At 40.8% G+C, this 13,505-nt stretch overlaps 1 protein-coding gene across 1 annotated transcript in view; it reads right to left on the bottom strand.

Moving 5' to 3' along the window:
- The window catches only part of LOC122565046 (unconventional myosin-Vb-like), a 187,612-nt gene extending 176,932 nt beyond the window's left edge, over positions 1-10,680 (bottom strand). The window contains exon 1 of the mRNA XM_087975842.1: positions 10,654-10,680. Coding sequence (XP_087831968.1) covers positions 10,654-10,680 — 27 coding nt within the window. The remainder of the gene's footprint in view (positions 1-10,653) is intronic.
- Positions 10,681-13,505: the final 2,825 nt, after the last annotated feature.

Here is a 13,505-nt window from a genome sequence, read left to right as displayed (position 1 = left end):
TCATTAAATACAGGTGAGGTGCCAGAGGACAAGAGGGTTGCTCATGTTGTCCCCCTGTACAAGAGTAGTAGGGATATTCTGGGTAACTACAGAGCAGTGAGCCTAATGTCAGTGGTGGGAAAGTTGCTGGAAAAAAAAAAAGGTACTGAGGGATAGGATCTATTTAGATTTAGAAAAGAATGGGCTTATCAGCGATTGGCAACATGGTTTTGTGTGGGGGAGATCGTGCCTTACCAACTTGATAGAGTTCTTCAAGGAAGTGACCAAATTGTTAGATGAAGGAAGGGCTGTTGATGTCATATACATGAACTTTAGTAAGGCATTTGATAAGGTTCCCCATGGTAGACTAATGGAGAAAGTGAAGTCACATTGTGTGCAGGTGTCCTAGCTAGGTGGATAAAGAACTGGTTGAGCAACAGGAGACAGTAGTAGTTGAAGGGAGTTTCTCCAAATGGAGAAAGGTGACCAGTGGTGTTCCACAGGGGTCAGTGTTGGGGCCACTGTTGTTTGTAATATACATAAGTGATCTGGAAGAGGGCACTGTTGGTATGATCAGCAAGTTTGCAGATGATACTAAGATTGGTGGAGTAGCAGAAAGCACAAAGGGACTGTCAGAGAATACAGGAGGATACAGAGAGTTGGACGGAAAAGTGACAGATGGTTTTCAATCCAGACAAATGAGGTGATGCATTTAGGTAAGACTAATTCTTCAGCGAATTATGTAATGAACAGAAGAGCCTTGGGAAAAGTTGATGGGCAGAGAGATCTGGGAGTGCAGGTCCATTGTACCCTGAAGGTTGCTGCACAGGTGGATAGAGTGGTCAAGAAGGCATATAGTAGGCTTGTCTTCATTGGACGGGATATTGAGTATAAGAGCTGGCAAGTCATGTTAACATTGTACAAGACATTGGTTCAGCCGCATTTAGAATGCTGTGCACCGTTCTGGTCGCCACATTACCAAAAGGATGTGGACGCTTTGGAGAGGGTGCAGAGAAGCCTTACGAGGATTTTGCCTGGTATGGAAGGTGCTAGTTATGAAGAGAGGTCGAGTAGGTTAGGTTTATTTTCATTAGAAAAATAAAAAGGAGATTGAGGGGGGACCTGATTGAGGTTTACAAAATCATGAAGGGTACAGATAGGGTGGATAGAGACAAGCTTTTTCCCCAGGGTGAAGGATTCAATAATGAGAGGTCATGCTTTCAAGGTGAGAGGTGGAAAGTTCAAGGGGGATAAACGCGGCAAGTACTTCACACAGAGGGTGGTGGGTGTTTGGAACGCGTTGCCAGCAGAGGTGGTAGAGGCAGGCACGGTAGATTCATTTAAGATGCATCTGGACAGGTGCAGAGTAGGTGAGGAGCAGAGGGATACAAATGCTTAGGAATTGACCAACAGGTTTAGACAGTATATTTGGATCGGCTCAGGCTTGGATGGTCGAGGGGCCTGTTCCTGGGCTGTAAATTGTGATATTGGAGGAACACCCATAACTCAGAACCCGGTGTGGTTGCGTGGTTGCAGGGCGGAAAAATGAGGCTTTCTTCCTCCAGGCACCGGGTGGCAACAGCTTGGCAGTGGAGTCAACCCAGGACCTACATACACTTTACAGAATGGGAGGGGGAGTTGAAATATTCAGCCACAGGGCGGTGGGGTTGGTGGGCGCAGGTCTCCCAGAGATGTTCTCTGAAACGATCTGCAAAAAGTTGTCGTTCTCCCCGATGCAAGAGGCGGCCACACCGGGTGCAACGTATACAGATGACATTGGTAGAGGTACAGGTAAATTTCTGACTGATGTGGAAGGACCCCCCTGGGGCCTTGAACAGAGGTGAGGGGAGTGGTGTGGGTGCAGGTTTTACACTTCCTGCAGTGGCAGGGAAAGGTGCCAGGAGTGGGGTGTGGACCTGACAAGGGAGTTACAGAGGGAATGGTCTTTTCAGAACAATGATAGGGATGGGTGGGAAATATCTCTTTGGTGGGGGGGTCCGTTTGGAGGTGGCAGAAGTGACCACCTCCTGCTTCTCAGATGCTGCCTGACCTGCTGTGCTTTACCAGCACCACACTCTTGACCCTTATACTCAAATGAAATTTAGAAGGACGGGGGGGGGGGGGGGGGGGGGGGGAGATCTAATTGAAACATGCAGAATACTGAATGGCTTGGACAGAACGGATGTTGGCAAGATGTAGTTTTCATTGGTGGGTGAGACTAGGACCCAATCTATGGAATTGACTGCCACAGAATGCTGTGGACGCCAGGTCACAAAGCATATTTAAGACTGAGATAGACAGGTTCTTGATTGTCATGGGGAGAAAGTGGGAGAATGGAGTGGAGGAACTTATCAGCCATGACTGAATGGCAGCGCAGACTTGATGGGCTGAATGGCCTCATTTCTGCTCTTAGGTCATACTGTGTTTTGGGTACTGCATCAGTGGTATATTTTGGTTATTACACTTAGCTATTTCTTGTATAAATTGAGAAATGGTTTGGGATTAATGGGATGGCACATCCATTTAAAAGTTTTTGAATTTATCTTTAATTAGATGGTTTTCAATATTCTGTTCATTTTGTAAATAAAGTTGTTCCATCTCTAAAAGTAAAATCTGCATGCTGATGTCTGAGACCATTTCATTAAAATCGTAAATAATGATCTATCAAAACAAGGTTTCTGGCAGGTATCTAGTTTATCTGGTAATAATATCTGTTGATATCATAATACCTTTTACCTAAAGGCCAAATGCCACATTAACCAAATCACATTGTCTTTGGAGTGTGCCTAGTTGTAGTACCTGTCTTGATAAACTCCTGGAATTACAAGTTGACAGCAGTGAGACATCTTGATGATTAACACCCAATCTCTAACCAGTGAGAATCAAGCAGAAGGACATATAATGGACGTACAGCAGAAAAGGCATGGGCAAATTTGAGTCCATCAGGTCAGAAAAAAAAAAGGAAAATAGAGGGACAGCAAGGATAAATTGGGAAAAACAACAAAGAACATACTATACATGAGGTGGAATGTTTGATCAATTGTAGATAATCGATTCCTTGCATGACTATGTACTAACCCCAACTTGCTGCAAATTTATAGTTTACAATTTGATGGAAATGCAATTCTGTGAAACTCAGATGGAGGCAATGATGAACTTTCAGCAGCATAAAGATAGATAAAATAAGGCAAATTATCCATTAATTTGAGGATTCACTTATCAATTTTTAAGTTCTCAAATTGTTGCATTTACATGCATTAGGTGCATTTACTTGGAAAATCCAATTTATTGCTTTAAATTGTCACATTGAAAGTGACATCAGAATTGTACATTACTCATTCAACTTAGTGGTACCACTTGTGCATCAGGAACTGAAAGGAATGGACATAGTGGGCAACTTTGCCTTGGCTTCTTTTAAAAAGGAGAGGTGCCAAGTATCCAATTTACATTTATGTAATTTTGAACATTAAATCTTTCATTTTAAATCTGGGAACATGCTAATCTTGTTTTCTTATAACTTCCAGGTTCAGAGGACAAAATTAAAAACACTTGCTGGATATGGGATGAGTTAAGTTCCATTGCATAATTTTAGAAATTTGTCTTTTAAAAAGTTCCAAATTTCTCTTTTCTAGCTCTCTCACATTCCCTCTTTTGCATTTCTTAAAATCAAAAAAGGAGTTTCATAGAATCCCTAAAGGGTGCAAAGAGGCCATTCAGCCCGTCAAGTCTACATCGACCCTCGAAAAAGGCCACCCAGCTCCACATCCTATCCCCATAACCCCATACTACTGTGGTTAATCCACACTCTAGACATGGACAACCTAACCTGCACATCTTTGGACTGTTTTTGGAGTGGAACAGCCCACACAGTTGCTCAAAACATAGAACTGAACCCGGCTCCCTTGTAATGAGGCAGCAGTGCTAACCACTGAGTTAGTGTAGAAGGCATACTCCTAAATTGTATGTTACTGTGCTATGAGTGAGTGCTGTATTTTCAGAGATGCTCCCCTTAGTTGACAGGCCAAAACTTGCCCCTTAACTAACCTCAATTTTTTTAAAAAATTCTGATTACTACAAATAAATTTGAGTTGACAACCTCCTGCATGGTAACTAAGCTTAAAATGAAAAAACAATTGTGGGTGCCTCAGGTAAAAATGTCCAGTGGCTTAAAATGATTGCTGTGAAGTATTGTGGATATCCTAGAATTATAAAAAGGTATTAAGATGATTATGCAGGTCTTTCCTTTTAAGTAATATTAATTCTAAATTTTGTTTTGACCAGGTGAGGAGTGGAATGATGTGTTTGTTATTTTCTTTGCTCAGTTACAATTTTCAAATAAAAGTAATAATTCCAATGTATCGAATTTCAAATTCTATGAGTTGCCAAGATCCCCCCCTCCCGACCAGTGATCACTGCAGCCATTTAAAATCAGTAGCGCCCCTTGCAAAACCATTGAGTTTGTGTCTCAGGCATTCAAGTCTAAAAGTTAAGTATTGCTGGTCCATTTTACGACAGTTAATACCATATACATGGTTGGGTGAAGAAGTCTCATGGTTCTGGTTTTGAGCTGTGATTACCAACACATCTCATGGCTGAGTAACCCAGTCCATTCATTCACACCATGGGAAGCCATCAACATTTGGACATGGCCCTCATCTGTCTTGGCAGGAGCACTCTGCCCAAAGGATTTCCTTCTTGAAGGAGCACAAGAACATTTCCAAATTGCATTAATCAAAAGGGAATGCCATTGATTGCTGTGCCTGCTTAATGATATCAATACTATTTTAAAATTACCATAAAGTAACAGCAAAGTGATTCAATTAGGTTATTTGCTCATTATATTAAGTCAATGAAGAAATATTGATCTTGAATTGAAGGGAGTGGAAGCAGATTCAACAGTAAATTAGATACATTGAAAAGGAAAGCTTTGTAATGTTATGGAGTTAGAGACTGAAGATAATTCTATCATTCTTTGATACCATGATTGCTCTGATCCAAATGGTCATAGATCACAGTGGCAGGCAACAGTTCACAAATATACCTTCAAGCCACTGGACATTTTTACCTGAGGCACCCACAATTGTTTTTTCACTGTTTAATCTCTTGGCACATAAAAAAATCCCTAAAGTGGGTATCTGGAATCGTTATGGGGTAAAGCACAAAGAAAATGACATGAAAGCCAACTTCATTATATTACACACATTTGACAAATTCTAGACAGCAAATAACGTCCAAAAGGCCATGTTAACTACTTGGTCTGCCAAAGTCAAGACACCCAGTCGGTGGGGGGAGGGGAGGGGGGGAAATGACGAGGTGGGGGGGGGGGGGGGAGGAAGAGAAATGAGGTGGGAGACGAGAATGCTTGTGGATGTGATGCCAATCAAGCAGGCTGTCTTATTCTGGATGGTGTTAGGCGTTGCGTGTTGTTGGAGCTCTACCCATCCAGGCAAGGGGTTGGTAGATAGAGCTTGAAACCTGATTAGATAGGGGACAATTTTAACTTTGATTCAATTGAATATCAAAAAGAAACATGAGAGCAGAGGTGCAAGGTGGTGAAGAGGCACACATTAAATCAAAACATGACAGGGAGGGATATAAAAACCATTTTAAAAAGTCCAGTAGATATTTGAAGCAGTGTAGGTAAGAATGGTTAAAGAGTTGAACTTTGAAAGCTCTTTATGAATGCATACAGCATTTCTAACAAGATAAATGCATTGATGGCACCAAAAGAAATGAATATGGCTTGACTAATGATGAAAACATGATTACAAGGTGTTCAAGACTGGGAATTCAACATTAAAAAGGTATTCAACAGTCTGGAGGAGAAAAAAGGAGAAGGGGTGGATGAATAATTTCTTAATAAAGGAAGGTATCAGTGCAATGTAGAGTTGTGATATACATGCAACAGATTGTGATGTAGAGTTAGTTTGGCTGGAAATAAAGGAACAGCAAGAGGAGGAAATCACAGGTGAGTTATCTATAGGCCCAAAAAGTTGCCTGTCAGGCAAAGTACACATCAGGAAATAATGGCGGTTTGTAAGAAAGGCATTAGGCTTGCGATTATGAGCTGCATATGGTCTAGACAAAAAAAAAAACAGATGAGCAAGGCTGGCATGGAAGTCAAATGTGTAGCATGCATCAGAAATAGCTTCTTAGAGCTGTACATTGCTACATCTAAAATAGTCTGTTCAGATGTAGCAATGAGAATAGGATTAATAATGGACATCTCATAGTTAAGACTCTCTAGGGGATAGAGATCATAACATTAGAATTTCAAAATCAGTTTTAAGCAGAGCAACTCAACTCTCAAACCAGTGACCTCAACTTAAACAAGGACAATTACAAAACAGTTCAGAAAGTTGTTTGAAGCATGCTGTCAAAGTAGACTAATGGGAAGGTCAGTGGATGCACAATGACAGGCATTTAACCAGATATTTCATTACACTCTGCAAAATCTAATCTAGGCATAAAAAGGACTTGAAGAGAAGGATGAACCACTATAATTAACAAAGACAATTGAAGAGGATATCCAGTCAAAAAATTATGGAATGCAAAACAATGAAAGCTAAGTGGTACGCCATGGGACTGGGGCTTTGCTTAAAGAACCAGCAGATTACTAAAAAAAAAGAGAATTGACTATGGAGCAAATAGAGGACACTGGTGCAAATAGAGGAAAAAAACAAAAAACTTGTATAGATATGTTTTTAAAAAAAGTGAGCTACAGTGAATATAGGACCCTTGGAGAATGTAACTGCAGAATTAACAACAGGGAACAAGGAAACAGCAGATCATTTACATGAATATGTTGCATCGGTCTTCACTGTGCAAGACAGTGAAACATCCCAAAGGTTAACAGATAAGGAAGGTGTTAATTGGAAGAAAAGTTCTGTAACATGAAGGATAAAGTATTTGACAAACCACCAGGATGCAGTGACCTGCATCCTTAAGTTTTAAAAGAAGTGGCTAGAGACAGTGGAAGCATTGATCAAACTATGCTATACCTCACTAGATTCTGGGAGGAATCCAGTGGATTGGAAACCCACTAAAACGTCCCTGTTCGAGAGGCCTGGGAGACAACAAGCAGGAAGCTATGGGTCAGTTAACCTAGCATCTGTCATTGGTCAATGTGAGAGTCCATCAACAATGAAATAGCATGGCATTTAGAAAAGCTTAACTCTGTAAAACTGAGTTAATCTAGTTTTGTAAAAGGGAAGCCTATTTTGTCAGATTTGTCACACGAGTTCAGAAGAATGAAGGATAATTTTATGGAATCAAAAAGATTGAGTTGACATGACAGGGTAGATGTGGAGGAAATCTCAAGCTATAGGACAGTTACAGAATAATGGGATACATTTAAAAATAAGTTTCTTCTCAGAGTAGTGAATATCTGGAATTCTTTGCCACAGACCAGTGGGTAGACAAGCAGGAGGCTGGAAGAACACAGCAAGCCGAGCAGCATCAGGTGGCCAGTGGGGGCAAGATAATTGAAAGTATTTAAACAAAAGATTGATGTTTGAAGTGTCAGGAGATTGAGGCCTACGAGGAGCTGGCATGAAAGAAGAGTGGAGACCTGGGGCAAATCAAGCAGAATATTATAGAAAGACAGGCAGGGAGGTTCGATGGGTCAAATGGCCTACTCCCACTCTTATGTACACATTACTAGGCAGCCAATACAGACAAAGGCACCAGCTATATATTCTGGTAACTTGAGTTCATTCTCTCTGAATGGCAGTCCAAAAAGAGAACATAATCACTTAAAATCATGGATAACCCAGCTGACCTCCTGGGTCAGCCAAGTAGGTAGAAAATGGTTTCAATAAGCAACTATCACAACGTCAATGTGGACAAGAGAATGCATTTCTCTGCACTAATGCATGACTGAAATATATGAGATCTCAAGTCAAAAAGTGTGTAGTACTTGGTCCGTGTAAGCATGGGGGAAAAAAAAACTACATTCTGGATGGAGCCATATCCTGTTGATCCATTTATCACAGTAACAGGCCTATTTGCAAATAGAACACCAAATCCAGCCCACAACAAGTAGGATTTTCCTTTCAAACCCCAAATCAAAACAACTTCAACCACAGCTGCCAGTGTTCCCAACACTTTCTCACAGACACTGAGTGCCTTTACAGTCTACACTCATTAAGTGTACCAACCTCAAAGCATCAGCATGAATATATTTAGTCATACAATGGTCTCAAAAAGTACACATTTAAAAATACATTTCATAAAATCTGTTGATCATTCAGAAGTCCTTGCAAGTGTATAAAAACTTCGTTGACTCCAATCAACTTACAGTTGATTTGCCACTGACAAAAACAACATTTTCATAGAATCATACAGTATTGAAGCAACCCTTGGCCCTATCAAACCATTCTACATTAGTCTCACCTTTGCAGCATTTGACCCATTGCTTTAAACATTGACATTTCAAGTGCTCATCCAAATACTTCAAAAAGGTTGAGAGAGATTTCCTGTCTCAACAATCATCCCAGGAAATGCATTCCAGACATTCTACTGCCCTCTGGGTGAAAACTTCCTCCAATCCTTTCCAAACCTCCTACCTTTCACTTGAAAAGGTATGCTCTGTTATTGGCCCTTCAACTCATTGGGACAGCTGCTTTCTTTTGATCTTGTTCACACCCCTCAATCAAGTCCCCTCGCACCCTTCTCTCTCAAAAGCCACCAAAGCTTATCCACCCTCTTCATACTTAATCTGATCCATCCCAGTAACATTCTGGCGAGTTTCTTTAAGCTGCCTCCAGTGCAATTGCATCCTTTCTATAATGTATGACCAGAACTGCACATAGCTGAGGCCTAACCAAAATTTTGTACAGTCCATCATAACTTCCCTGCTTTTAATCTCACAACTGTCAAAGGCAAGTTCCTATATGCTATAACTACCTCATTAACCTGTCCTGCCACATTCAGGGATATGTGGACAAGCACCCCAAGATCCCTCAGAGATTCTTAGTGGCCTGCAATTCATCCAAGACTCCTTTATTTTGTTACTTCTGAACAGTATCACTTCAAAAGGTTAATAAAATCAGCCACTGATCTGTCCATTGATCTCTATGCTCCTATAACCCAAGGCCTTCTTCCTCACTGTCAACCACTTGGCCAAACTTCAATCATCTGCACATTTAGTCATCACAGACCCCTACATTTTATATGTCACCAAAAAAGAAAAAAAGGGACTCAGCACCAATATGCGATTCACACTGGACACCAGCATCCAGTCACAAACTCTCCTATCACTCAGCCAATTTTGGATCCAACTTGACGAGCTACCTGGATCACACGTGCTTTTCTCAGTCTCCCATGAGTCAGTGTCAAGAGCTTTGCTGAAATTCACAAACTACACTGACCTCATCGACACAACTGGTCACTGCTCAAAAACTTCAAATTTGTTAGGCATGACCCCCTCTGACAAAGCTATGCTGACTATCTCTGATAAAACCTTACCTATACAAAGAGATCAATTCTCTCCTTCAGAATTTTCTCCAATAGCTCATGGGAGATTGATGAGACACTCACTGGACAAAGTTGCATACGTAAAGATGATTATCAGTGTATCTGAACATAGGAAGGAGATATGTCTGATATGTCATATCAGAAGGATGTTATGAAACTTGAGGGTTCAGAAAAGATTTCCAAGCATGTTGCCAGGGTTGGAGGTTTTGAGCTATCGGGAGAGGCTGAATAGGCTGAGGCTGTTTTCCCTGGAACTTCAGAAGCTGAAGGGGAGACCTTCTAGAGGTTTATAAATTCATTTGGTGCTTGATAGGATAAGCAGACAGTCAGTCATTTCCCTGGGTTGGGAAAGTCCAGAACTAGAGGACATAGCTCAAGCTAAAAGGGGAAAGATGTAAGAGAGACCCAAGGGGCAACTTTTTCCACACAGAGGGTGGTGTGTGTATGGAATGAGGTGCCAGAGGAAGTGGTAGTGGCTGGTACAATTACCACATTTAACAGGCATCTGGATGTGGATATGAATAGGAAGGGTTTAAGAGGGATATGGGTCAAGTGCTGGCAAATGGAACTACATTAGGTTAGGATATCTGCTCAGCATGGACAAGTTGGACCAAGGGGTCTGTTTCTGTGCTGCACATCTTTGACAAGCCACTTTCTTTCCTCTCTGATTATATGGATTTTAAAAAGGCAGGTATTCTTCAGTCAAGAATCATTTTTTCCTCATTGTTACAAAGTCCTTCTCATTATTTATAAGTTACAATACAAAAAAGTAATCTTCTTCAATCACCACTATTGTCTCCCAATTAATAAATATCACAACCTTAAATGGGATTACTACATTAAAAGGCCCTGTTTAAATACAGGCTTGAGACACACATTGGACGTGGTGTCATTTACTCACGATTTTGCATGGGCTACGCCCCCATCAGTAACTTCGAAATATATTTCCCCTTTCTTAACTCAAGAAAAAAAACTCTGATGCGAAAAACCAAACCGAGCTAGTAAGCGAATCCAAGACGTCTTTAATGTTATTTGCTTCAAAGTACACAAAGCGTAGTAAATTCCAATAGATATCAAATTGCTTCCACGTTTTTCAAAACGAGTCCCTCCATGTAGGCATCCAATTTGAAAATGTTCGAAATGTCTAACATTACGTCTAAGCAAATCACTTTCAAAACAAACAAAACTTGAGCATACCTTGGTGTAAAGTTCAACCACAGACATTGCGTCCCTTCAAGAAAAGCCTCCCTCTCTAATAGGGACACAAACAGATCAGACGAACTCAGGGAGAAAATAAACTATGCCTGTAGTTGTTTCGGTACAAGAGTTCGCACCTACCTTCAAGCTATCCCTATTACCCTTCTCTCAGCCAAAAACTAACTCACTACACGTGAACGCAACCACACAAACACCTGATGTCAATGAGGGAATCAGACCATAATGTGCGCTTTCTCACTGCCTGAAGACCGGAGCAAGGACTATTACCAAAGATAACGTGTTCAAGTCCAACATATCAACAACCAATGCAATTAATCATAAAGACATTCTTAGGGTTTTTGTGTCTCAGTTGTAATATCGCTCTCAGGCTTAAGTCAAACCTGCTCCAGAGTTATGTCAGAGCATCTCTAAACGGGTTGATTAAAAAATACAAATCCCGTAATTAATTCTTATCCGTTCAACAGTAAAACGGAAAAGGATTGCTAAACTGACTAAATCGTGACCATATATGTGTATGTGTGTGGCCTTCAAAATGTTCTTGAAATGAATTTGAACAGAAATTGTCTCAACCACAAATGCACCCTGGAGTGAAAAAAAAAGCACGAGTAATTTAGGTCACTTTCCCAAATACAGCTCACATAAAAGGAAAGGACTCAATTGCTGGTGGGGAGCCCCATCGAGATTGAAGTTAATGAATGTAAAGGATACAGAATGTCTTTGTACAGGTCTATATTGCCAGCCAGTGTTCCTCAAGAGAAAGTTCTTGGCTCAATTATCTTTTGTGCATTATCAGCTTTCCCTCTGCCATCAGCTTAAGAGTTTGTTGGCTGATACACTTGCGCTTACATCTCCAGTAATGAAGTAGTGTGACAATACTGTGCCTTTAAAGAGGTGCATTTGTCCTGTTCTTTTGAAGAGAGGGTTGAAGGTAGAGCTGATGAGCAGTCTGCCAAAGCCACTAGAGTAAACAGTTTCTGAGACCTTGGGTTATTATTAAAGTTGGAACAATAGAAGCAGCCTGGATGGGTGGGTCTAAGCTCCCACAGGCCCAGGAATGTAGCTTTCAGCAGTTGCTGTTGGTGTTTTGTGGAGTGGAAGCTGTCTTTTCCATCTCTCAGTTACAGCCAAAAGCTAGGGGTTCTCTTCCTGCTACTGGAGTTGTATATGAAATAATCTTTTGCTCTTTGCCAAGAGTGTGTTTATGGAAATGTTGCTGCACTGGAACAGTTAATTAGCAATAGTTACTGTATCTATTATTCTGTTAAGTTTTCCAATAGAGTTACATTATTCCAATACTTTCTTTCTTTTGTTGTATTTTAACTATAGAGGATGAATAAAGTGTGTTTTGCTTTGAATCTGTTAGTTTGACCAATCGAATTGCATCTGTAATACAACATCTTACCTTTTACCTTTAAAATAAGAAAGCATTAGGGTCTAGACTAACTTCTGAAATATTATGAGTGGGTTTGGCCTCGTCCATAACAAATGGCCTTTGCCATTACAATGCAAGACTTTGATAGGGTTGTGCTGATTTATGAAATATATTATTTCTGCCACAGAATTATCAGGCAATGATTAACACAAACAAAATCTCCTAGATACCTGTCCCTAACTTTCAACAACATCATCACTGAGTTCCTCACCAACTTCCTGCTGGTTAAATTGATTAGGAGTTTGACTGCACCAGCTATATCAGCACAGTGGCTGTAAGGAAAAGTTGAGTACTCTCTGACAAGTAGTACACTTCCTGATTCCTTAAAGCCTCAAAAAAGTTAAAATCAGGCCTTTGAAGGAACGCTATACACTCACTTCGATGGGTATAGATATATTATCACCATCCAGGTCAAAGTAGTACCTTTGCTTACATATAATGTTTGCACCAAACAAAGGCTAGGCAATGACCATCACCAATAAGAGACCATCTAACCATTATCCTTTGACATTCATTAACATTACTATCACTGAATTCCCCACTATCAACATCCTTGGGGTTATCATTGACCACAATCTCAACTAAGCTCACCACATAAACTCAATGGCTACAAGATCAGGCCAGAGGCTGGAAATACTGCCCCAACTCCTAACTCCCGAGCGCTTGTCCATCATCTACAAGGCACATGTACAAGGATGTGATGGAACACTTGCCTGGATGGGTGCAGCTTCAATAACATTCTAGAAGCTTGACAGCATCCAGGACAAAGTGGCCAGCTTAATTAGCACCACATCCACAAGCATCTACTCCCTATACTAGTGATGCTCTAACAGCAGTGTGTACTATCCAAAAGATACAGTACAGAAATTCACCAAAGAATCCTTAGGCAACACTTTCCAAACCCAAGACCTCTTCAATATAGACATACAGGGCAGCAGGTTATTGAGAACACCACTTCCCTCCAAATTCCTCTCCAAACCACTCATCATCCTGACTTGGAAATATATTGCATTTCCTTCACCGTTGCTAGGTCAAAATCCTGGAACTTCCTTCCTATTAGCATTGTGGGTCAACCTACAGCACATGGACTGCAGTGGCTCAAGAAGACAGCTCACCATCACTTTCTCAAGGGCAACTAGGGATGGGGAATAAATGCTGACCCAGCCAGCAATGCCCATGTTCCTCAAATGCATAATAAAAAAGATCATCCCTGATATATGCTTAATATTCACACCCTCCACCATCAGTGCATTGTGACTGGAGTATTCATTCTCTACAGGATGTACGACAACAAGTCATCATTAGAACCATTGTCATCAAGAAGGACAAACAGCAAGAAAATTACACAAAACCGCCATTGGCAATTTTTTCTCTAAATCATTCTGATTCAGGCATGTAC

This window comes from Chiloscyllium plagiosum, unplaced genomic scaffold (genome assembly GCF_037043375.1).
Source record: "Chiloscyllium plagiosum isolate Xiang-an unplaced genomic scaffold, Cpla_swu_hap1 HiC_scaffold_28, whole genome shotgun sequence".
NCBI classification, from domain to species: Eukaryota; Metazoa; Chordata; class Chondrichthyes; order Orectolobiformes; family Hemiscylliidae; genus Chiloscyllium; species Chiloscyllium plagiosum.
This window is presented reverse-complemented; position numbering and strand designations above follow the sequence as displayed.